The sequence below is a fragment of the Antedon bifida genome, chromosome 4, assembly GCF_963402885.1.
Source record: "Antedon bifida chromosome 4, ecAntBifi1.1, whole genome shotgun sequence".
In the NCBI taxonomy this organism is placed as follows: Eukaryota; Metazoa; Echinodermata; class Crinoidea; order Comatulida; family Antedonidae; genus Antedon; species Antedon bifida.
Window position 1 is genome coordinate 8,257,186 of NC_136229.1, and position 24,617 is coordinate 8,281,802.

Sequence of the window (24,617 nt, forward strand, 5' to 3'; positions counted from 1 at the left end):
CCTAAAATGCTCGGAAGTAAGTTAATTTATTGAAAACTTTAAAAATCAAAGAGCTACATAGGCAGAGGATATGAATACTGTAGAAAAAATCTAAATTTTAACTCTGCCTTAAAACATGTTTTGGGCATAGCACATCATCAGGTAACCTTGAGGGTAAATTTTCCTGTAAGGGTATGAACTATACAAGAAAAAACCAAAATAATCATTTATTTAACTTTGATAGAACAAAGAATATCATGGGACACGTTAATTGAAATTCTCATACTAGTTATGGTTGAAAAGTTATTGCTACAAAATGTCACCTATATGTAGATGTCATGAATACATTTTAAATGCGTTATTCGTCTGTAACTCGCATTACAGTACATACGCGAATTAGTGCTTTTGTTGAAATCACGTCGTTATTTTTATTATTTATTATAGAAATTATGATAATTATTTTTGTTCAGAGAAGTAGAAATTTTATGTAATTTAGGAAATGTATGGACTTTATGATACTGTGAGTGTGAGAATGAAATGTTCAGGTCATATACATTTTGCATGGAAATGCTCAATTGGCAGGGAACACTATGTACATGGCATATATTATACTCCGGATTGTCAAAAACTTAATGTTAAAGACCATTTTATTTGTAAAAATAATGCATTTTGAAACATGAAACCAGGTCATTCCTTGTTTTAAAAGAGAATGCACTCTTGAATGTTCTATAACCTCATAACGTCATAACTTTTGGGCAAACATGCAACAACACCCATACAGATGAACATGATGATAATGATGTGAAAGAAGCAACAAACACCAAGATGTTAAAGATGCAACATCAGATGATGAATGACTGTAACAGAATGCTGCTGATCAATGTTGAAGTGATTTAAAGACCCTTTATTTTGCATATTTTAAATATTTAATAAATCATATATAGGGCATATGGCGATACTTTTTTCATCTTTAAACAGTTAAATATGTAACTGGGGGACTAGCTCAAATGGTAGAGCTCTCACTTAGCATGTGAGAGGTACCGGGATCATTGCCCAAGTATTCCAATCTATTTTTCATAGATTTCAGCAAGGACCAAATAAAATCTAAATCTGGAAAAGAAAGTCTATGCATGCCGAGTAAAGAGCGTTTGACGTGAAATACCTAGGGTATATTCTCTTTTTATCATAAATAAGCCATACAACGAACATTTAAGGCAAGGAATGTTTCAAAATGCATTTACGCGTGCGTAAATTTGAGTTATTGTTTACTGACCGACCGACCGACCAACTGACCGAAATTGCTGAAAATGTTTAAAAATGTTCACATTTTTAAAAACATTTATATTTTCCTCCAAGTATTAAATAATATCCAGTGTCAAAATAACGAAAAAATATGAATATGAGTTAGTGTTTACCGACTGACCAACCGACCGAAATTGCTGAAAAAGTTAAAAAATGTTGAAAAATGTTTAAAAACATTTATATTTGCCTACAAGTATTAATATTCAGTGTCAAAATAACGAAAAAATATGAATATGAGTTAGTGTTTACTGACTGACCAACCGACCGAAATTGCTGAAAAAGTTAAAAAATGTTGAAAAATGTTTAAAAACTTTTATATTTGCCTACAAGTATTAACTTCCAGTGTCAAAATAACGAAAAAATATGAATATGAGTTAGTGTTTACCGACCGACATAGTGAGCAATAGAGTCGCGTTTGCACGCAACTCAAAGTTGCATATAAATGGTCGGATATGTGCTGTGTACATAGGTATTTGCCAATTGTCTTTTGTTTACTTAACCAACTTTGATTAGCCACTGACAGTTATTCTTTGTAATTTATTGACTTTATATTTTCTTTTTGTAACAATTCACTTTACCTGATGATGTGCTATGCCCAAAACATGTTTTAAGGCAGAGTTAAAACTTTGATTTTGATTTTACCTACATTATTCATATCCTCTGCCTATGCAGCTCTTTGATTTTTTAAGTTTTCAATAAATTAACTTACTTCCAAGCATTTGAGGGCAAACTGTTGTATTAGACTAAATAGAAATGTATATGTTCCAAACAATATGACACCAAAAGTAATGCTCTACGACAAATATTTCTTGAGATACGGTAAAGAGATATGAATAGGTCAATAAGAGGTCAATAACCTCACTTCCGGTCATTTTGGGATAAAATATTTCATTACACCAAATAAAAATATGTATGTTCTGAACAATTTAGGCCTAACCTTAATTCTCTATGACAAGCCATTACCGAGATATGATAAGACCAGGTCAAAGGTCAAACTGCCAGAAACTGTAGTAGCGGCCATTTTTGGACAAAATTTTCTGTTAGAGCAAATAGGAATGTATACATTGTGAACTATTTGACACCAAAATCGATACTCTACGACAAGCGGTTACAAAGTTATAGACCAATTTAAAATGGCAGCCATTTTGGACGCCATCTTGGATTTCTCGGAGCGCACAAGGAGGATTTTTCGGGACTTTTAGTATGATGTTCCAATCATAGTTCTCGACCTTTCCTGAAAAAATTAGCTTGTTACCAGAAATTTCCGGGTCTGCCTATACTTATGAACTAATGCTCTTGGACTATAATAAGATAATAATTATTACACGAAAAAGATATACGCGTGAGACAAGTCCATTTCTCTTACGGGGGTTTCTAGTTTACTCTTCTTTCGATTATGTTTATGAGTGAGGCAAGTTCATCAATACCGTTGATTATCATTTTACCATATAAAACACAATTCTACATGTGACACAAGTCTATTTGTCTACAACTTATAATTATGACCAGCAATACTGTATAATGGTGATATGCGCGTGAGGCGAGTTCATTATTTTTTCACGAGATTAGGCCGCAGGTAAAGCTTGTTGTTATTAGGCGTGTTTACAGACATTTGGTTGGGGTTGATAACAAATATATTGGAATAAAATCCTCTCACCCCCGATCAAATAAAAAAATTGATAATCTCTCCGCTGAAAAGTCTGCCGACATTTCCGCTTGGGCTGCTCCGTATATCACTTTTACCAGTTTTTTCCAATCGGATCTTTCATTGTTTTAGTTGTTTAAGTTGTTTGATGTCTTTGTTGGTTTTCAATTTTCCGGGATACATGATGTTTGTGTTCTGCTTATAAAGGGTGAGTAGATCGTTGCTGAGAGGTATTGGTAGGGTAGTTCTCGGTTTTCCTCGAAATTTTAAAATCATAAATCATCGGAGTATATTGCGGGGAAATTGTAAAATCAGTATATAAAATCGGGTAAAAATTACATTAGACCTACATCAAGAGAACTGATGATTGATAGCCAGATATTTTCAGGTTAAACCCCGAAAGCCCCCGAGTTGTTTTCTCTCTAATAAACGCCACATATATATTAAAATATACACAATTGTATTATAATACAATTATATTTGTAGTAATCCATTGATATATCTACAATTCACTAAGCAAGCATTATATCATGGTTTTGTTTACTAATTACTTCTTGATTATTGTATATTAATTACTAATTAATTTATTTATTTTATTATCATAATTAGAACTACCAAACACCATACCAAACAATAAAACTCGGTATAAAATGTTATTATTCATCTGATCTTAGTCTAAGACAATGATACACAGATTAGGTTTAATTTTACAAATAGCAAGCATTTCAATAATTACATGGTAGCCGACCTCCGAAAATTGGTAAAAACTCTCAAAGACCAGAACGTCCTATGAGGTTTTTACCAGAGACATTATTATTTTAATTACTGGTCTAAAAAGAACATTTTTCAGAAATATTGTTAAACGCATTGAAATTGGAGGAAATGAGCAAGGGGAATAACTTGACGTCTAATTTCCTGTAGTTTGCATCAGTAGGCCTATATGATATTTAAATTGATGGCAACAAATGCAATAACACTGCAGAAACATTTATTTCACAATGATACAGGATAGTAAATGATTGCTTTACACCATAACATTCATGAAAAAAAATACATTGTACGATTTGTAAACTGTACATACTTTCTTTTTTAGGAACATGTAAAACAAACTTTACTTTACTTTTATTCGCAAAGCAAAACACAAAACGATACAATAACCATTTTGTCGTAAGAAATAATACACATTTTTTTTTATTGCTTTTTAACAAATGTTGCTTCCCATCCACTTTCTAACCACAGTTTACTTCCATATCCTTCCTGTGGAGTACTTATGTTTTTAAGAAAATCAACGAATTCCGAATAGGTTGATTGGGATACACTTTCGCGTAGATTGACCACGTGACTCAAGAAATCTATCATATATTTTCCTTCTGTAGATCCTTGGTTGAAACATTCAGTAACATCAATGTCGTTCCTGGTTCTCTCTAATTCATAACCAATATTGAGAGCTTTTAAGCCATCAATTACTTCCCGTGAGGATATTTTATTAAAAGAAACACTTTGATACAGAGAAGGGAAATTCTTCCACAATCGATAGCACCCTGTTGTTTCTGTAAAAAAAAGACCAAACATTATATTTAAAGAGTCGCTATCCAATCGATATTGAACAATACCAAGAAAGCCCCATTGGTATAATGGTTAGGACATCTGCATATCAAGCAGACGGTTCCGGGTTCGAATCTCGATTGGGGCGACTTTTTCGCATTCTCACAGATTTCCTCATCTTTATCATTTAAAACTAATTAATTAAATTTCAAATTTCAATATATCACCGGGCGGTTTAGAATTTATTCTGTGTCTGTGATGTTTACATTTATAAACATTACTAGGCCTATATTTGTTACACTGGCAATAATACATGTTTACATACGTTTAATAGTAATTAATACGCCATTTCTTTAGGTAATTACAATTACTAACCGGTTACAACAATGACGACATATTTCCCACCGTGCTCTAGTATTTCATACAAATACTTCAATGAATCTTTAAGATCATCAACGTAGTACAACGAGTTAACAGACAAGATTATATCATATTTGATACTCGCTCCAACATCAGCACGATATTGATCCAACGTTTGCTGTCGCCACTGATATGTTAGCCCTTTCAGATTACTCTTCTCTAAGGATTCCTTGTAGATGTCTGTGTACTGTTTGGAAGGTTCTAAAACAGTAACCTCTATCGATGGAAAAACCTCCAGCAGTTTCGAGAGGTTGCCAAGTTCAACCTCACCTTGTGGAATAAGAAAACAACATTATTGGTGTTTCTTATAATAACCTCAGAAAAATTACGTCAGAGTATGGCAAAACATCTGACCAATTACTCAACTCCCTGACGCAAATCTACTCCACAGTAGTTTAATACAATTACAACCTCAGAAAACTGTCTATTACAACCCATTGGCAGTTGTAATTAATAATAATTATAATATGAATAATTGATAAGAAAAAATATTATTTAACCAATTTAAAAATAACTGAAAAGGTGATAACTGACAAATATTAAAACATCTGAAAGCAGATAAAGTAAGTGCATTGCAATCCTTAAAAGTTAAAAGAGTTAAAGTTCACAAATAAATTTGATACTCGCTCAAAAGATAATTCATATTTTCCATATGTTTGTATATAGCTAGGGAGGCTCAGTTTATTTAGGGGTTACGTGCACCGGATTTCCTTGACTGTCGTACTGAATGTAGGCCTAATGCAATTGTAATCTATCTATTATGTAGGCCTACCAAATTTTAAAAAGAACATGTTCACTGAAAAAGCTGTATCTTTACATATTAAGTTTGCGATTGAAAAAATTATGCCTACTGTATTATTTTGTACCCGCCTTTTAATATCCGACCATTGATAAATGAACAACTTTCTTTGGTTATAAAATTTCACAGCTCATCCAGGGTCCTTTTATTGTGTTTAACAAGGCTGACTGACCTGGGAATAAACTTACCCGAACCGCTACCAACACCAAGTACTTTTAATGGCCGTTTACCAATCGTTACAGCTCCAATAAGTTGATTTTCTACCAGTTGGTTTGTCCAATCAACTAGTGCATTCTTTCGTTGTTGACGTTTTGTCCGTTCTTCGAATGCTTTCACATAATAATCAGGATCGCTAGAAAGAGATTTCGAAGATGCCATAACGACTGTGTTGCTGTTGCACGTGTCACGTATTGAATGCTAAGTTCAACAGTGAATGTGAAAACTACTAAATATGAATATTTATGAGGTTAATTCAACGAAGCGGGATGGACTTGCAATACAGTCAACATCACAAATTGCGAAAGGTCCACATTTTATAGTCTAAAATGTTTGATTAAAAATGATATAGGCCTACTCTAGTGTTGTTGCTCATTATTATTAATTATATTATAAGATCATTCAAGAGGGTTGGTGGGTACACCGAGTTCAAACTGTATTTGTTTAGTGTATAACAAATAGTCGACTAATCCAACAGACTGGCAGTCTATCAAAAAGTAAACAATGGGTCGAAAAGAACATTATAATAATATTTCATAAGAACAACCCCGAAACCTGAGAAACAACAGGGGATAGTTTATTTACCTTTGTTAATTCACACCATGTGCCAAACCCGAAACATAGTTGGGCGGTGTCAGGCAGTGGATAGATATTACGGTTTTAAATTCATATAGAATGTCATTAAAGAATAACTTATTTTAATTCATTTTTTTATTATTGTTTACCATTTTTACGTCCCAACAAACGTAGAAGAAATTTGTATGTGCATGATAAACCGATTGAAATTAACCAACTTGCATGTATTGAATGACAGCTTTGTCCCACCGTGGGGTGAGGGGCTTTGGCGGCTTACCGGCCCCCAGCCTATGGTTAGGGTTAGATTCTTGCTTTAGAATGTATACCATTAGCGTATCAAATAGCAGAGATGTTTGTTCAGTATTAATGGCGATTGAGGGAAACAGAAACACTCAAATAATGTGATAAAGTTTATTATTTCTAATGATACCGAAAACATATATATATATATACCTTTGAACAACTTCCCACTCATGACTCTAAGCACAGTTTGCCTAAAGGAATCGCGAACAAGATTTGGAACTGGCTTATGGAAATCAAATAACTTAGTAATTAAACCATCTTAGCATTGCTTTAGCTAAATTGAATTGGACAACTATTACTTAATGCATGCACACAATTGAACATTTAAATTAGGCAGTAAGCTTGCCTTATATATATTCTTCAGGAATTTTAAATAGTTCGTTTAGTTAGTCTTTACCAAAGGTATATTTTATCGAGAAACTTATTTTAACAAAACGGAAAAATGTGAAGAACCTATATATGCCTAGCTGTACTAGAACAAATTATCTCTAGGCCTATGCATGTGCACTGCAGTAGGTAATCATTGGCAGTTATGACAGTGCTGTTCTTCATAATGGTATTTCATAATAAATATTATAAAAAAAACCTAAATAAATTCTTGTCATTTGATTGGAAAATTGTGGGTCACATGGTGTGCAATAGTATACACTATTGAAAAAAAAATCGTTGAAATATAACCTTTCATCATTCACCTCATTCCATCATTTGTACTATTACATTCATAAACATTCATTACTTTGTATAATATCCCTTACAGAAGAAGTAATACCCATTTGAAATTATTTTTGATATTCAAAATATAAATATATAATTTAATCTTATATTTTTCAGGCTTCTGCTCTTTTTGCGATGGCTTCGTAAATGTCGTCAACAACACGAACAGCAGCGACAGGTATCCTAGTTCCAGGTCCAAATATGCTCTTGACACCAAACTCGTACAATAAGTCGTAGTCCTGGGGTGGTATTACGCCACCAACAACAACGATTATATCACTGAAAGATAATTGTTTGATTACTGACGGTAACTCTACCTTTAAACATTTAATAGAAATAAAATCAATTCAATTTTAATGTTGATTCTTACTATTTTGTACATATTGTATGTTTTACCACTAATCCTTTTCATATGTTTTATTCTTATAATGTTTTGCTTTTTTTTAATACATTTTTACGATTTTAATGTTTGTATTAGTCTGAGCAAATTTCTATATTTTGAGATCAATACATTTTTTACTGATTACAGAAATAAAAAGAAGTTAAAATCAAATTGCAGAAACAAAATAGTGTACTTCAACTTTAATACAAACTAGTTTGACAAAAAAAAATGTGATGTGCCAAAATATGGTAGTGATATGACATCATTATGTCCATATATGGGCACATCACATTGTCACATAAAGTTTGAGAGTGTAGACAGACCTTAATACTACTGGCAGATCAAGAGGAATCTATATAAATTTGTAAAGTATCAATTTAATCTATCATGAGGTTTCAAAGACAAAACAATGACTCATATACTACTCACCCTCTATCTAATGCTTTTAACTCTTTAATAAGTTCAGGTACTAATGTTTTATGGCCTGCTGCTAATGTGCTTACACCAACAACATGTACATCGGCATCAATTGCCTGTTGCGCTACTTCCTTGGGTGTCTATTAAAAAAGTATGTTAGACAATATAAAACAAGTAACTATTTTAGTAATCACTCTCATATTGTATGTGATGTTTGCTTGAATTTCTAAGCCTATTTTGTTATGCATATGCACATAAAGGAACCACAGAAATAGTAAGAATATGAGCCGTTTTTTACTCGGGGTACCCGAGTCTATGACTTACTCATTTTCTCCTCTTCTTCCATCTGGACACTATTGAGTAAAAAGTGCGATTTTTAAAGTACTACTCCTCCCTTATTCGTTGTAATATTGAGCTGGGATTGGGCATTGGTATACTACAGGGACATGACCTCAAAGCTATAGAGCCATATTTTTAAATTTCAAACCGGATGCAGCCATATCATGTCTCAAAGATGGTACCGTATAGCCGTATGTGGTAGAGGTTATTGATGTGTATGTGACGTCACATCCCGTCATATGACGTCATTACAGCTTCTTTTGCTGCACCCAGAGTATCGCACATTCGTGCTTTTTTGTTAATTAATTTGTTTAATTAAGAAGCCACAATGTGTGACGCACACCACAGCGTTATGTAGTTATATGCGGCTTCTTGGCGTAGTGGTTATCACGTCTGCTTAACACGCAGAAGGTCCCCGGTTCGAGCCTGGGCGAAACCTTTTTTTTTTTAACTTTCGAAGATGGTACCGTATAGCCGTATTTGATGTGTATGTGACGTTACATCCGGTCTTATGACGTCATTACAGCTTCTTTTGCTGTACCCCGAGTATCGCACATTCGTGCTTGTTATATACATATTTTAACAACAGTTCCTAAAGCCCTGTCTACAAACTAGTTTGACAAAAAAAAATTGTGACATACCAAAATATGGTGGTGATATGCCCAAATATGGTAGTGATATGACATCATCATCTCCATATATAGGCACATCACATTTTTTTGTCACATAAAGTTTGATAGTGTAGATAGAGCTTAAGAATGATGGATTGCCTATTGACATAGTGGGTTGTACTGTACTTGTTTTCATTGAAATCACTGCAGATAATGGACTCAATTCTCTGTACTGTATTTTCACATATATGTCATGATCTGTCTAGTATCAAAGTAATACGGTGCTGCATATGTATCACATGTGGCTCCTGTATTATGTAAGGTTAGGTTTACGGTCCATGTGTCAAATATGATACATATGTAACACTGTATTACAGAAGTTGCCTATAATACTGGAAAAAGTATAGATACAGTAGGCTACCAAGAAGTGTCTAGATAATAGGTGACAGTTTGCAAAATGTTGACCTAATGGTTTCTCCGTGGTTTATTGATACCTTTCGGAACCTTCTCACAAGTCATTACAAACAATTTCATTGGGAATTGCAACAATTTGTTTGTAACACTATCTTGTTAGGGGAAGATTGTTGGAAGGTTTCTGAAGTCATAAAAGTACCTGAAATAGTGGCCCAATGTCCACATCAAAGCCAATATCAGCAAAACTAGTGGCAACAATCTTGGCACCTCTGTCATGGCCATCCTGACCCATCTTTGCAACAAGAAGCCTTGGCCGTCGACCCTCTGCTTCTTTAAACTCCTATCAATAAATTAAAAGCATAACATTGGCAAACTGAACAAGTTGTAACAATCTTGACACTTAAATTTATAATTGTGAATCATCATATTGAAAATGAATGTCATGAATATATATTAAAAATGACAGTAAATTAAATGCCTCCTTATCGAATCCATGAACTAGATATTTTGTTTCAGCCACAGCAGCACACAATATGATATCCAGTTGCGGTGGTGTTAGGATTAGTTGGCTATAAATAATGTACTACAGTAGCTTATCCAGGATCGCATTTATGTAGGAATATGAACGCTCCTAACTTGACCCACGATAGTGACTGTGTGTGGACTAGTACACCGGGGTAACCCCTACTCGTCTCGAAAGTTGTACTAGGTTCTTTAAAGTGCACACAATCAATGTGTGTACACTGGGCCTATGGTTTATAGTCCTTATCTGAGAAGACCTACCACCAGAACGAGTGAGCCATGAACCCTTGCTGATGTTATGGTTATGGATTACGCTTCCACTGTCTTAATATAACCACTCAGCTCACTCACCGAAGGTTATATACCTTGATAGCCAAGCATCTTAACCACCAAGCTACCACTCCAATTCAATCAAGAAATCCTAAAACCTCTCAATCTGTTGTTGAACTGGAATGCATTAAACATTTAGCATACCTCTACTTTTTCCAGACACATTAGTAATTCTGAGTCTTCTCCATACTCGGTTTTGTACGCTCCACTAACCATCCTGTCAGTAGCAACGTGGCGGTCGAATACTGTCTCCATTGCCATAGAAATCTCACCTAAGGTACATCGTGCCTTTGAAGCCTTATGAAGTAAATATAGGAGATAGTAAAGGGATGAAAAGAGGTTTAGAGATTGTACTTCTACTTTCTTCAAACACAGTACAAAATGGCAGATTGGATTGAATTAAGAGTGATTGAATATTCTCTATCTACACTATCAAACTAGTTTGGTAAAAAACGTGTACTAAACATGATAGTGGTATGCCCAAATATGGTAGTGATATGACATCATCATGTCCATATATGGGCACTTCACATTTTTTTGTCACATAAAGTTTGATAGTGTAGACAAGGCTTTAGAGGTCTTTTACTTCTTTATACAAAGTATCACTAATTCAGTCTTATTCATATTTTAGATCAATAGTTATATATAATAATATAAGCATTCACTTTCAATCTGTAGAAATAGGAACAACTTTTTAAAAGGAATCCTGATTGAACATTCAAACTTGAATGATGTCGCTGTCAATGACTTAACTGTGCTACTTTTCAGAAGTGGTTTGTATAATAGTGAGCTGTTTCTTACCTCCACAGCAAGATGCAGTAGATTACCCTGTCCTGTCCTGCAGCATTCTGTAATATCGTCTAAAGCCTTTGTTGCCTGAATTAGATAAATAAATACTGTAATAGTTGTAAATTATAGTAGCACTTTAGGCTTTAGCATGCCTGGCTCTGATTACTTGTTACTTGTTCTGGCTGAGTATAAGACTACTGGATAGTGCGACTGCTGCACATGGATTGCTAGTAGCTATGTTATAATACTAATACTATATCTTACTTGTTCAGGATTCCTTGTAGCTTTTACTTTCTTCAACTTAGCTATCTGCGTTTCTCTAACTTGTGTGTTGTCGATTGACCGTACTTCGATATTATCTTCTTGGTCAGATGGCAACTGGTGTTTATTGACCCCAACAATGACCTCTAAAATTAAAAAGTGAATCCTTTCAGCACATTTCTATGTACAGTACTGTATATACTGATCAAAGCTATGCTGCGATATGATTTTTTTCCGTGTTTAAATAATGTAAGATTGCCAAGAATGTTGTTCATGTATGCTGCTCGGTAAACTAATTTAACTTATTTAAAACCAGATTAATAATGATGTTGCTTAGGCCTACCATTTCAATGCTCTTTCCCCTAAATTTAATGGCATGCCTACCTTGAACAGAGTATGTTTTCTTCCTCTAAATGAAATGATTTAATGCCTACCTTGAGCAGAGTCTATCCTGGCTTGTCTCTTTGCAGCAACTTCTTCTATCTTTAGTTTAGGATAACCACTTGCAACCGCCTTTGCCATTCCTCCCATCACTTCAACCTAAATTATAAGAACATTGTTTTAAATATATAAAGGTCAAAGGAAACTTAAATGGTAATGATGATGAAAACAGTGAAGATGAAAAAAAAAAATAATAATAATACTCCTATTAGAACTAATAATCATGAATAATAATGATGGTTCAAGTGCCTTGCATGACATCACTGTATAACTACCTCTTCTATAATCTTTTCTGCAGCTTCATAAATTTCATCAGTTAGACATTCCATCATATGTGATCCACCCCATGGATCAGCAATCTAAAAAAAAAATATATGAAAGATCAAATGATATGTGACTGCGGAAATATACAAAAACAGACGTTACATTAAGTATTACATTTTAGTAAAAACCTAATGTTATTTATTACTTCAAAATATGGAAGCTCAGTTGTAAAGCCTGTGGTCACTATTTATACGGGGGGAATCATTTTTCAAAAAAAGGGCAAAAATTGTCAGGTTTAGGCCTATTTACCATAACTTCTGCTGCTAGTCTCTGGAAAGGGCACTCTAGGAAACAGTGCTCATTCAAACCATTGAACCCCATGTCTACAGGCTTGCAGAAGACTAAAACAGCAGGCCCTCAAAACATTCAAAATTCATCTATAAATACCTTTGGAATACCGCTTTCTTCTTGTAGAATAATTTGAGTATTTCTTGCTATTCGTGCGCTTGTTACAGTAGGTAAGCCAAGGGCTTCATCAAAGGAGTTTGTGTGCAGTGACTGTGTACCTCCAAACACTGCCGCCATTGCTTCTACTGTAGTACGTATTACATTGTTATAAGGGTCCTAGACAAGAGAGATATTTAAAAAGTGAGAATACAATATATAAGCAGATATCCAAAATTTTTCTGGATGTCTCATTACATTTTGAAAGCAGTCATAAATCTTGGTATTTGTCTGCTTAGAGGTGTAATATTAGTAGTAGTTTTATAATTGGTTAGCTTTTCTGTTTTAATTTTATCTACTAACTAGAAAATCTATTAATTCATCAAAATACATTTTATATACTTTTTTCTTTTTTCAATGTACAATTTTCTTGTTTGTTCATCATTTTGATAATTGTAATATTGTAGTTTTATTTCGTTTATACGGCCTCGTGGAAGAACACATTTTGCTGTGAACGAGTCTCCGTTTTAAAATAAAGATTTTATTGTTATTATTATATAAAATGCAGTATCAAATCAACAGAAAAGGCAATATCTGTATATTTATATTATATTACATAGTCTAAATGTTTCTGTAGTCTTTAGCATTATTATCATTTGCTCCAGTCCCTCTTACAGTACCTCAGCAAAGAATGACTGTAGAAATGTAAGTCGACAAATCATGGTCTCATATTTACTGTACATATAAGCTATTTTTAACACATTAGTAACCCAACAATGATTGAATTTATAAAGGCATACATCATTGAGCCCTGACTTACTTGTTCAGTAAGTGACCAGCCAGATGTTTGACAGTGACATCTAAGAATCATGGACTTTGCATTCTTGGGGTCAAAATGTTTTCTCATAAGATGTGCCCATAGCCTACGTGCAGCTCTCAGCTTAGCAATCTCCATGTAAAAGTTCATACCAATGCCCCAGAAGAAAGATAAGCGAGGAGCAAAAGCATCAATGTCTAAACCTGCTTCAATTCCTATGAACAAAATTACAAAGTTAATTTCTGTGAATTCAAACAGGTCTTGGCCATTCTTCAAATCGGCAAAATAATGCTTATGTTTGTTTTAGGATCTTGGGAAGATCAAACATTTTTTGGAGAAGAAAAAAGGGTCTGTGGTTTACAAATTAGGAAAAAAAAATCTCAAACAAAATGTTGAGAAATATAAATGTTGAAAGGCCCCTTAGTATACTGTAACTTACAATACAAGCAAATATATTTTATTACCTCTAAAAAAGGCTGATTAGACTAAAAATTAATATAAGGGAAAGTTCAAAATAATGAACAGGAAGTCTGAAGGAAAGTCAATTAAGTGAGAACTGACAGACCTCTGCCGATCTTAAGGCGTTTGTTTTGTGGGAAAGAAAAAGATGGGGATATATAAAAACAGGACGTTATTGGAATAGTTACCCGTTCTACAGTATTGTAGGCCATCAGCAATTGTAAAAGCCAGTTCTAAGACGGCATCAGCACCTGCCTCTTGCATATGGTAACCAGATATCGAGATCGAGTTGAACTTTGGCATGTGCTACAGAAAAATGATTTAGAAAAATAAATCCACAGTTTTTCAAAACGTATGTCAAAGATTAAAATGACAGGAGCAACAATAGGTAGTTTTTGATTTTTGACAATCTAAGACCTAGAAACTAGTTATGCTATGTCAATTCATTGTGCACATACAGGAACATTGAGATATGCTCTCTCTCACTATTCCTCAACTCATTTTTGGTGGTTTCTAGGCCTAGAAGATGACCAATGTCAATGTGTAGGTCATAGGTTATCAAAAATAATTATTGGTTACTTTTAAAATAGTTCCAAATCTTCCCTTCAAAGGAGTCAATACTGTAAAAAAACTCACCTTTGATGTGTATGCAAATATGTCTGAAATAATTTTCATGGATGGCTCTGGTGGATAGATGTACGTGTTTCGTACCATAAATTCTTTTAATATGTCATTTTGTATTGTACCTGTTAGGAGTTCTTGAGCTACACCCTGTCATTAAAACAAGTTCATAATAAAATATATAAAACATCCAATCTGCAGAAAGTAGTGTTAAGATCTTATCTGTTCAGCTCAGGTTTCGAAAATGATTATGAACCACAGAACTGGCACAATATATAGATTGAACCAGTTATGTGGGACATAGTACACTGATTATAAAACTTTTAAAGAAAGAAAGAGTAGAAAGAAACGTAGATCCCAAATTTTCTAAAGCTCTGTCTACACTATCAAACTAGTTTCAAAAGTATGTTTTTTCCAAATATGGTGGTGATATGCCCAAATAGGGTAGTGATTTGACATCATCTTGTCCATATATGGGCACATCACATTTGTTGTCACATAAAGTTTGATAGTGTAGACAAAGCTTTAGCTTTTATTGATTTTAATAATGAAGGTAAATGACCTGTTCTTCTGCTGCAGCAATAAACATGGCCATGACTGGTAAAACAGCTCCATTCATCGTCATGGAAACTGACATCTTGTCCAATGGGATGCCATCAAACAATACCTATGTATAAATATAAATACAAATATATTGACACAATCTTATTCCTCTCCTAAAGCTCTGTCTACACCATCAAACTTACTTGACAAAAAATGTGATGTCCCATATATAGACATGATGATGTCATATCACTACCATATTTGGGCATAACATATTTGGGCACATCACACTTTTTTATCATAATGTAGACAGAGCTTAACCGTGGAAAATGTTTCATAAACCACAAATACTTTGTAGGTTAACTGATTGTATGCTAACCTTCATATCTTCCACTGTATCAATACAAACACCAGCCATACCAACATCACCATGAACACGAGGATTATCAGAGTCATACCTTAAAGAGAGAAAGACCATTTATCAAATACCCCTTTTACATAACCAAGAACAATTCACAGTTTACACACCCTGTGTGCACACCATGGAAAGAACTGGTGTTGTCACCCTAGTTTGTATATCTGATGTGAAAGAGGTACTAAAAATGACAATAGCAAATAAGTTTCCAACATTGATATATGTAATGGACAATGGATTCAGATTTATAATGTACTTTCTACAGCGATAACAGTCTCCAAAACGCAGTTGATTAAACGTTGCACACTGCTCTGTACACAATGACAAGTACATAACCTTAGAGTGTAAATTAGGCAAAGCAAGTGGGAAGATAAAATGATGGAATTATTTTCTAAGATACACAATATTTATTGTTTTGTGTTTCATACCCACGATGTGTAGCAAGGTCAAAGGCCACACTCAGTCCTTGCTGTCCAGCTTTGATGTTTTGTTTGTAAAATTTATTGCTTTCCTCCACTGTACTAAAACCAGCATACTGAAAAGAACAAAAAATAGATAAAACAATAACAGGTAAAGAGAAAATTAAGACACTCTTATTTAGTGATTATACTGTAGTCTTTGAGTACTGTATTGGTTTGAAATAGCATTCAATAGCTGACAATCTTTTAAACGGTGCTCTACATTAAAGGCTGTGAAAGTGGAGTTGTTATGTTGCGAGACCAAATTCTGACATACCAAGTGATTGTCTCTGAGGGTCTTCATGCCTTGTGTGTCCCCGTCTGAGTATGGTTTGGTTCAGATAATGCAGTACAGTATACTTACTGACTTACAGTAGACCTACAGTACCTGTCTGATTGTTCAGAGTTTCTGTGAAAACATGGGTTGAAATCCTTGTGTGTGTAGTTGTTGTAATGGGTCCAAGTAGTAAAATTGGTAGCCTAGGGGTACCTACCTGTCTGATTGTCCATGGTCTTTGTGTATACATAGTGGGGTAAGGCCCTCGTGTGTAAGGGTATTTACCAGGAAGTTCATCTTTATGTTCAGCAGTGTCTTGTCTTGTGTATAATGGCTTTAAACTGATTCCCTGAGAGTATAACAAAAAGAGTAAAATACCATTTTTCCCAAAAATTGGAGATATCTATAAAAATATTGCAAAATATATAATGTACAGTAATCAATTGCATAGTAGTAAGTAAAACATTTGACTAAATGAAACACCAGAATTATAAGTTTGTCATCTCAAATGCTTTGTTATACCATTCACCCTTCCCTGGTTACTGTACCTCAGGTGTTTTCCATGTCAGCTTTTCCTTTGGATCCTGTCCACGAATTTGTTTCTTTGCCAGCTCATTCCATTCCGGATGTAATGGCTTTCTGTGCAGATTCCTAGCTCCTAGTGGAGATGCCAACTGAAACTAAACAAGGTTTTATACATATGCTACAGTAGGAATGTCTTGGTTAATAAAATGTATATGTAGGGGCCTATAGAATAAGTGTACATTTTGTATGTGTATCAAATTGAAGACCTCCAAATGAAAGATTGGGACCACTTTTATTCTGTCTTTTTTGTAATAGACATACAAAAACTAAGCTGTCTGATCATATTTAATTATACTAATGGTTATAATGAGAAAAATAGCTCAAGTTCAGTAAAATTCAAATCAAATTTAAGCGATACTGCACTTTCACACCTTAGGTAGGATTGTCGTGACCAAACCTTACATTAATAATAAAGATGACCTCTGTATGTGTGAAAGTGCAGTAGCGCCCAGATCTGTACTGTAATATTATAGGTGCATGATGCCTACAAAAAAAATTGAAATATAAAGACAAGATTGTTTAAAACTAAGAGAACTTACATTTTTTATAAATTTTCTTATATGTCTATATTTCATCGAAACTTGCAACATTTTGGTGCCATTCACCCTGAAGAAATACAATACCTAGATATTTATAATTGAATTCAAATTGAAATAAAACTTTACTCCATCATGATTTTATTTATTTAAAATTGATAATTATTTAAAACAGCCTAATAATTAAATTAGTATTGAAATAAATACTGAATTGTGATAGACTTTTAGGCCTACTACTACTACTAGGTCTAGGCTAGTACTAGGCCTAGGCCTAGTTAGTACTACTCAGACTGTACTACAAGGCCCTACTACCCAAAGGTCTATTTTATTCGCCCTGGTTAAAGTTCAATCATCTTTGGCCTAAAACTGAAACATGTCATCGATTCCTCAATTTCCAGGCATTTAAACAGTCCCGGCCAACAACAACAACCCAATAATAATAAATTATAAGCAGTCTAGCCTGGCGGCCTAGCCTAAACATAACTAGACATTGCAGTAATTAATATTTATTGCTAATATCAACGAGTAATTACAATGCACAATGAAATTACTGCTTACTATTTTCCAGTATAATCTACGGAATCAGAGATTTTGATTTAAGGTTTTGCACGTTTTTAAGCTAAAAACTGGCTCCGTCGTGTGAGAAAAACAACAATCGCACACGACAGAATTAACGCCTGTACTTCGAGGCTAACTGGCTAACATAACAATACGCCACCAATTTCTGCTCTATTATAATTATATGCAACCAAAGAAAGTTTCTATTCCGCTATATAGGCCTTTGTACACCAACCATCTCCGGACCACCATCATCATTTTATTTGGTATTTGATAATTTCATCATTATTAGCCTGTATAGCGATTAAATACAACAATATATTGCATTAGAATTTAAAATTTGGTTTTTAACAAGAAGATTTTATTTATGTGTTCATTTAATTTAACATTCATTTGTCACCACGAAATAAAAGATAATACTAGCAGCGCTATTATAGGTTTTATAATAATATATTTTATATTCTAAAACAACGGACTGTGAATACAAACTTATAATTTATATAAAAATGCCATTAGGCACGAATTAGTGAATTTCAAGAATATCGATGTCTTAAACATAATGATCTAAAAAACTCACTATATGGACACTCAAAAAAAAAAATTATTTTTTAAATAAATTGAAGTTTTAATAATACTGAGACAAACTAGACTAGTTTTATACCTCTATGAACGGCTTAAACTATGGCAAGCCTCAGCTGTCTGAAGTATTTAAAATATTATATTATTATATCATTTTTTTATTATATTATATATTGTATTGTAATGAAATATACGTTTTGCATTATATTACTTAGTTTTAGCATTATATTATATCTATTTCTAATATATTATGTGAAAAATGTAACAAATTATTGACTATTTGTATTATATTATTCGGTTTTGGCATTATATTATGAACATTTACTATTATATTATTAATAAAATACATTATATTATAATATAATTGTATTATATTAAACGCATTTACCTTACTTTATAACATACAACATTATTATATTATACGGATTCGTTAGTTATATTATTATTTTGTATGATGTTTATTATACGTCACGACTTATTTCAGTTCTTCTAACTGTTTCTCTCCCTCCCCCTGTTCACTAGCAATCAGCGGCAGAATCTGAATTGTGTGACTGTTGAAGAATAACTAATTATCTTTACTACGTACTAGGCCTAGGCCTACTAGGGGATCTAGCCTAGACGTAGCTAGTTAGACAAGTGACCAAGGACCACCGGACAGCTACAACTAATACTACAATACAATAATACTACTACAATAACTACTACTGCTACTACCTAGGCCTAGCTAGTAGAGTACTAGCATGGAGTACTCCATGGTACTAGGGAGATACTACTAGGCTCTAGGGCGTATGTATGATGTTAACTACTACTAGGCCTACTAGTACTAGGCTAGGCCTAGACTTAAGTTGTAGTAGGCTAGGGCCGGGCCTGCTGCCTTAGGCTAGGCTACTACTACTACTACTAGACAGTCAGCCCATGATGGGTACGAGTAAGCCAAGATTTTGGATAAGTAAACCAAAACTTGGGTACGAGCGAGTTGGCATGGGTACGGGTTGACCTGTATCCTTCTAGCTAATCGTACTAGGCCTAGGTCTCAAGTAAGTCTACGCTACCCAGTCCGGCTACAATGTGGTTTATTTTGTTTTATAGCTTTATTGATAGCTGGGTTCAAATCTGGGTTGGGATGGCTTTTTCTCATTCTAAAACAGATTTCCTTTAATCATAATAAAATAATATATGAATTTATTTGTAATATTGTAATGTATACATAATATAAGTAATTGCCATTGCATTTATTATTATTAATTATATATTTTACTGTTACCCCTTAATTATACTATAGTATAATTTCCTTGTTATATTTTACAATATTTTCTTCATAATTCTACAATTTTGTCTTTCACAGCACAAATTTATCATTATCATATTGAATCATCACACACCAAGTCTCATAAATCTCTACTGTATTTGTCCAAGCTACTCCAGCTACATGGTATTGCCTTGAGGCTAAACTACACACTGTATACTGGCACTACCATCATTCCTGGCTCGTCAACCTGGACAACATAAGCACAGTTTCAGTTTATTTACCATTTCAATTTCTGAACATAAGAGATGAACAACTTATATGGATGGATAACCGTAAGAGCGAAGCTCGTTTACCGGTCACCCGTTAGTGCAGTGACATTACAGACAACATAAAGACAGGACAAAGGTGCAATACATAACAAGACATGTGAACACTAGTGTTTGCAACCCCTTGGATAAAATAATGTATTTATATAAAGGAAAAAGTTAGATATTATAATATTTCTTTTCGATCATACAATGATAATTTTAAAATTACTTCCTAAGAAGTCATACTACTGATTCAAAATAGTGACTTACACCCTGTGGTCAAGGCTTTACTTTCTCTTATGCTTATTTCCTCCAACAGACAGAGTACATAGGACTTTTTTTATTCATAACTGTTGAATTGCATCCCAATACATAGTACCTATTGGTATTATATCTAAAAATACAAAGGCGGCTAACACAGTTCCATATATACAGTACTCTTTTATAAATAGATGTATCTCTCCAAACTACTCCCAACTACCTAATCTAATAATAGTACTATTAGCATACTACTATTGTAGACAAGAAATAAGTTGTATACACCTAGAGGACTTACAGTATGGTAGTACAGTCGATCGCCCTCTCACTGGCTCGGTCAACATAATCTATGCCTAGATTATTACAGTAATTAAAGTACATTATTACAGAGATTTTTGTTTTTTTTGTTGCAGAAATCAAAGTTATGTGTATAGAAAGCAGTACTCGTATTAAAAACTAAGCATTTTGCAGGTCTTGAACGCAAACTGGCAGGATATTTTTTATTGTTGAAATGAATTGAATCCTAACTTATTTTCTACGAACTGGAGACGAAGACATAATTATTATGACCCTTTTATTTAAATTTATTTGAATAGACCTCCATGTAAAGTCATTAAAGGCTACATGATTGTTTTATATTTTAATATGTGATAGTAGAAAATCATTGTGTATAATGAGGACTATGAATCTTATATTTACTTGCATTCTCATCTTTTTAAAATATTATTTATAATGCTGGTAATGAGTTTAAAATTTAATTATATTGACTATTTTTGATAATCATCATGTCCTTATAAATTCATTTATATTTCTTTTGTGTAATATATTTCATATATTATGTAATAAATTGGTAAGGCCCTATACTGTTATTATTTAAAAAAAGTTTATATACACTATTATTTAAATGCCTACCAATATTAGTATTAATTTTTTATGTAAATATTTTGTCTAGTTGTCTTGATTTTTTGTATAGGCCAATGGCATCAATGTTTTTCTCAACGCAAATTAGCCTAATAATGCCACATTTAGACACATGATTCATTGATTTCTGATATTCTGTACTTGTGTTTGCATTACTAAAATAGTAGTTAATATATTTTATTTATAATGTATGTATAAACATATTTATTCATATTTTTTTAAACATTTTTAATACCTATCTACCTTTCTGATATTGTTACTATTATATAATATTTTTTGAGGCAGCAATAAAAAAAAAATTAAAACATTTAATTTGACCTATACTGTACTATGTTAGTTCAGGAGATAAAGTGTGTGTGGGCAGAAACTAGTGTGTTGGAAGTTGGTGGTGTGAGGTGTATAGTTGTCACTTTAAGACCTAAATTAGATGTTTTCTGAAGAAAAGAAGTAAGCGGATACGCTTTCAAACAACTCCAAGAAGATTCACACAAAAATAATTACTTTCCAATAAAATAGTATAACAGTGTATATTACAGTACATTGAATAAACTCGAGCGGAAAAATAATGCACATAAAAAACATTCATTTTCTTGTCGAAAAGTGCCCTCTCTAGTTTTCTATTAATTTATTAATAATTATTATTAATTAATGAGTAATATGAACATATTTTTAACATTCAATGCTGGAAGCTGGTTCTACTCCTAACAAAGTTTCATACCTCCAAATTTCATCAACGTATTCAAAGCACTTCAATATTAAATATCACATTTAACATAAAAAATCGGGTTTTGGATAGAATTTTGCTTAAAAACATATACAAAAAACATCGATAAAAAATACTTTTCGTATTCAAAAACATTTGATACTTGGTATAAATGTTCACTATATGTTGCTCTTTTCACAGAAACAAAATTGCATTCATGAAAGTTTTTTGTTAGTTGTTTTTTCAAAATCGTTATTAGGTTGAAAAAAATGATTTGGAATTGTATGATCTTTCATAAGTGTACATTTTGTAAAAACGTAAATTAAAAAAATTAGTGATATGGCTTCATAGTTATTTTTTTTTTGCAATATGGATGGAGCAACCTATATTGAACATTTATATCAAGTATCAAATGTTTTTGAATACGAAAAGTATTTTTTATCGATGTTTTTTGTATATGTTTTTAAGCAAAATTCTATCAAAACCTGAATTTGTAATGTTAAATGTGATATTTATTTAAGTGCTTTGAATACGTTGATGAAATTTGGAGGTATGAAACTTTGTTAGGAGTAGATACAGCTTCCATCCTTAAATGTAAAAAATATGTTCATATTACTCATTAATTAATAATAATTATTAATAAATTAATAGAAAACTAGAGAGGGCACTTTTCGAAAAGAAAATGAATATTTTTTTATGTGCGTTATTATTCCGCTCGAGTTTATTCAATGTACTGTAATATACACTGTTATACTATTTTATTGGAAAGTAATTATTTTTGTGTGAATCTTCTTGAAGTTGTTTGAAAGCGTATCCTTTTACTTCTTTTCTTCAGAAACATCTAATTTAGGTCTTAAAGTGACAAATATACACCTCACACCAGATTCTGCCCACACACACTTCATCTCCTGAACTAACATAGTACAGTATAAGTCAAAATAATGGTTTGTTAAAATTTTTTTTTATTGAAAACAATCTGCCTCAAAAAATATCATACAATAGTAACAATATCAGAAAGGTAGGTATTGTAATAATGTTTAAATTTAAAAATGTGAAAAAAAAATGAATGTTTATACATACATTACAAATGAAATATATTAACTACTAGGTTATTTTAGTAATGCATACACAAGTACAGAATATCAGAAATCAATGAATCATGTGTCTAAATGTGGCATTATTAGGCTAATTTGCTTTGAGAAAAACATTGATGCCATTGGCCTATACAAAAAATCAAGGCAATTAGACAAAATATTTATATAAACAATTAATACTAAGTAGGCATAAAATAAGTGTATATAAACTTTCCTTAAATAATAACAGTATAGGGCCTTACCAATTTATTTAATACATAATATATGAACTATATTACACAAAAGAAATGTAAATGAATTTATAAGGACATAATTATTATCAAAACTAGTCAATATAATTAAATTTTAAACTCATTACCAGCATTATAAATAAAATTTTAAAAAGATGAGAATGCAAGTGAATATCAGATTCTTAGTCCTCATTATACACAATAATTTTCTACTATTAGTATCACATATTAAAATATAAAACAATCATGTAGCCTTTAATGAATTTACATGGAGGTCTATTCAAATAAATTTAAATAAAAGGGTCATAATATGTCTTCGTCTCCAGTTCGTAGAAAATGAAGTTAGGATTCCATTCATTTCAACAATAAAAAATATTCAAAATATCCTGCCAGTTTGCGTTCAAGAGTACAACCTGCTTAGTTTTTAATACGAGTACTGCTTTCTATACACATAACTTTGATTTCTGCAAAAAAAAAAAATCTCTGTATTAATGTACTTTAATTACTGCAATAATCTAGGTATAGATTATATTGACCGGGCCAGTGAGAGGGCGTTCGACTGTACTACCCTGGGGGCGGATCCAGACATTTTTGAGAGGGGGGGTCCGCCGATAAAAAGGGCACATCAGATATTGAGTATTTGAGCCACAGCCCCCCCATGGTGGGGGTTGTGGCGAAGCGAATTTTGTTACAGGACACACTTAGATGGCCGGAAATGGCACTCTCGCACGCAAAATCCATGATAAATGGCACCTTTCTAGTTCGCCGGAAATGACACTTATTAGCAGGGTATAACGATGCAAAATTAAAAGTTGTTATTTTTCAACCAATTTAAACATTATCTGTTGGTATTTTGTTTCAATATTCCAATAAAGAAAGAATTACGAAAATCTGACTTGTAGTTTTCGAAATATAGGGTCTAAAACATTGCCGAAAATGATCGTTTTTAGCCACGAACGTTGTAAACAAATTGCGCCATTTTTCGCTAAAATAATTACATATAATTACGTTTTATAGTAATTTCTTTTATATATCAACATTGGAAATATCAATAAAATATGTTATTAAATGTTTATAAAATATATAGAGTTGTTTATTTAACGGAATTCGTACAAATTCATTGCTCTAAATTTGTGTAGTACCGTTCAGTACAGAGAGATCACGTGACTTCTTGGTACACGCGAGAGAAAACATTCCGCTGTGGGTGATTCGCGTCCACCAATCAAATAGCCAGAATCCAAAATCATTCAACCGTGAGCTCTGCCGATCGCGGGAAAGCTCAGCTTTGATTGG

At 32.9% G+C, this 24,617-nt stretch overlaps 2 protein-coding genes and 1 long non-coding RNA gene across 5 annotated transcripts; 1 reads left to right on the forward strand and 2 right to left on the reverse strand.

The window, feature by feature from the left end:
- Nucleotides 1–3,897: 3,897 nt before the first annotated feature.
- LOC144839997 (histamine N-methyltransferase A-like) lies at nt 3,898–6,091 on the reverse strand. The gene is made up of 3 exons (XM_078695609.1): nt 5,879–6,091; nt 4,847–5,161; nt 3,898–4,476 (listed from the first exon to the last, which is right to left on the reverse strand). The coding sequence occupies exons 1-3, from the start codon at nt 6,066–6,068 to the stop codon at nt 4,118–4,120; spliced, it is 864 nt and encodes a 287-aa protein (XP_078551735.1). The 5' UTR covers nt 6,069–6,091; the 3' UTR covers nt 3,898–4,117.
- A 788-nt stretch (nt 6,092–6,879) lies between these two features.
- Nucleotides 6,880–18,075, reverse strand: LOC144839913 (methylmalonyl-CoA mutase, mitochondrial-like). Of its 3 annotated transcripts, none has more exons than XM_078695492.1 (19): nt 17,983–18,075; nt 17,428–17,494; nt 16,852–16,983; nt 16,521–16,652; nt 15,997–16,103; nt 15,533–15,611; nt 15,173–15,277; nt 14,626–14,760; nt 14,178–14,295; nt 13,534–13,745; nt 12,717–12,893; nt 12,281–12,364; nt 11,999–12,104; nt 11,568–11,710; nt 11,316–11,390; nt 10,659–10,811; nt 9,862–10,002; nt 8,311–8,438; nt 6,880–7,778 (listed from the first exon to the last, which is right to left on the reverse strand). In XM_078695492.1, the coding sequence occupies exons 2-19, from the start codon at nt 17,476–17,478 to the stop codon at nt 7,613–7,615; spliced, it is 2,244 nt and encodes a 747-aa protein (XP_078551618.1). In that variant the 5' UTR covers nt 17,479–17,494; nt 17,983–18,075; the 3' UTR covers nt 6,880–7,612. The 3 variants fall into 3 exon arrangements, with proteins under 3 accessions (XP_078551618.1, XP_078551619.1, XP_078551617.1); XM_078695493.1 differs by having other exon boundaries at nt 16,852–16,977; nt 17,428–17,511; nt 17,983–18,061; XM_078695491.1 differs by having other exon boundaries at nt 17,428–17,511; nt 17,983–18,061.
- Nucleotides 18,076–19,095: 1,020 nt separating this feature from the next.
- On the forward strand, nt 19,096–20,940 carry LOC144841167 (uncharacterized). Its single transcript, XR_013611996.1, has 3 exons — nt 19,096–19,293; nt 19,907–20,215; nt 20,790–20,940. It is a non-coding gene; the product is annotated as an uncharacterized LOC144841167 (long non-coding RNA).
- The last annotated feature ends 3,677 nt before the right edge of the window (nt 20,941–24,617 follow it).

Coding starts and splice junctions, on each gene's coding strand:
- LOC144839997 (XM_078695609.1), bottom strand. CDS start 6,068: ATGGCATCTTCGAAATCTCTTTCTAGCGATCCTGATTATTATGTGAAA. Junction 5,162..5,878: donor TGGTGTTGGTAGCGGTTCGG/GTAAGTTTATTC, acceptor TTATTCCACAAG/GTGAGGTTGAACTTGGCAAC. Junction 4,477..4,846: donor TGTCGTCATTGTTGTAACCG/GTTAGTAATTGT, acceptor TTTTTTTTACAG/AAACAACAGGGTGCTATCGA.
- LOC144839913 (XM_078695492.1), bottom strand. CDS start 17,478: ATGTTGCAAGTTTCGATGAAATATAGACATATAAGAAAATTTATAAAA. Junction 12,894..13,533: donor GCTGGTCACTTACTGAACAA/GTAAGTCAGGGC, acceptor TCTCTTGTCTAG/GACCCTTATAACAATGTAAT. Junction 12,365..12,716: donor AAGAAAGCGGTATTCCAAAG/GTATTTATAGAT, acceptor TTTTTTTTTTAG/ATTGCTGATCCATGGGGTGG.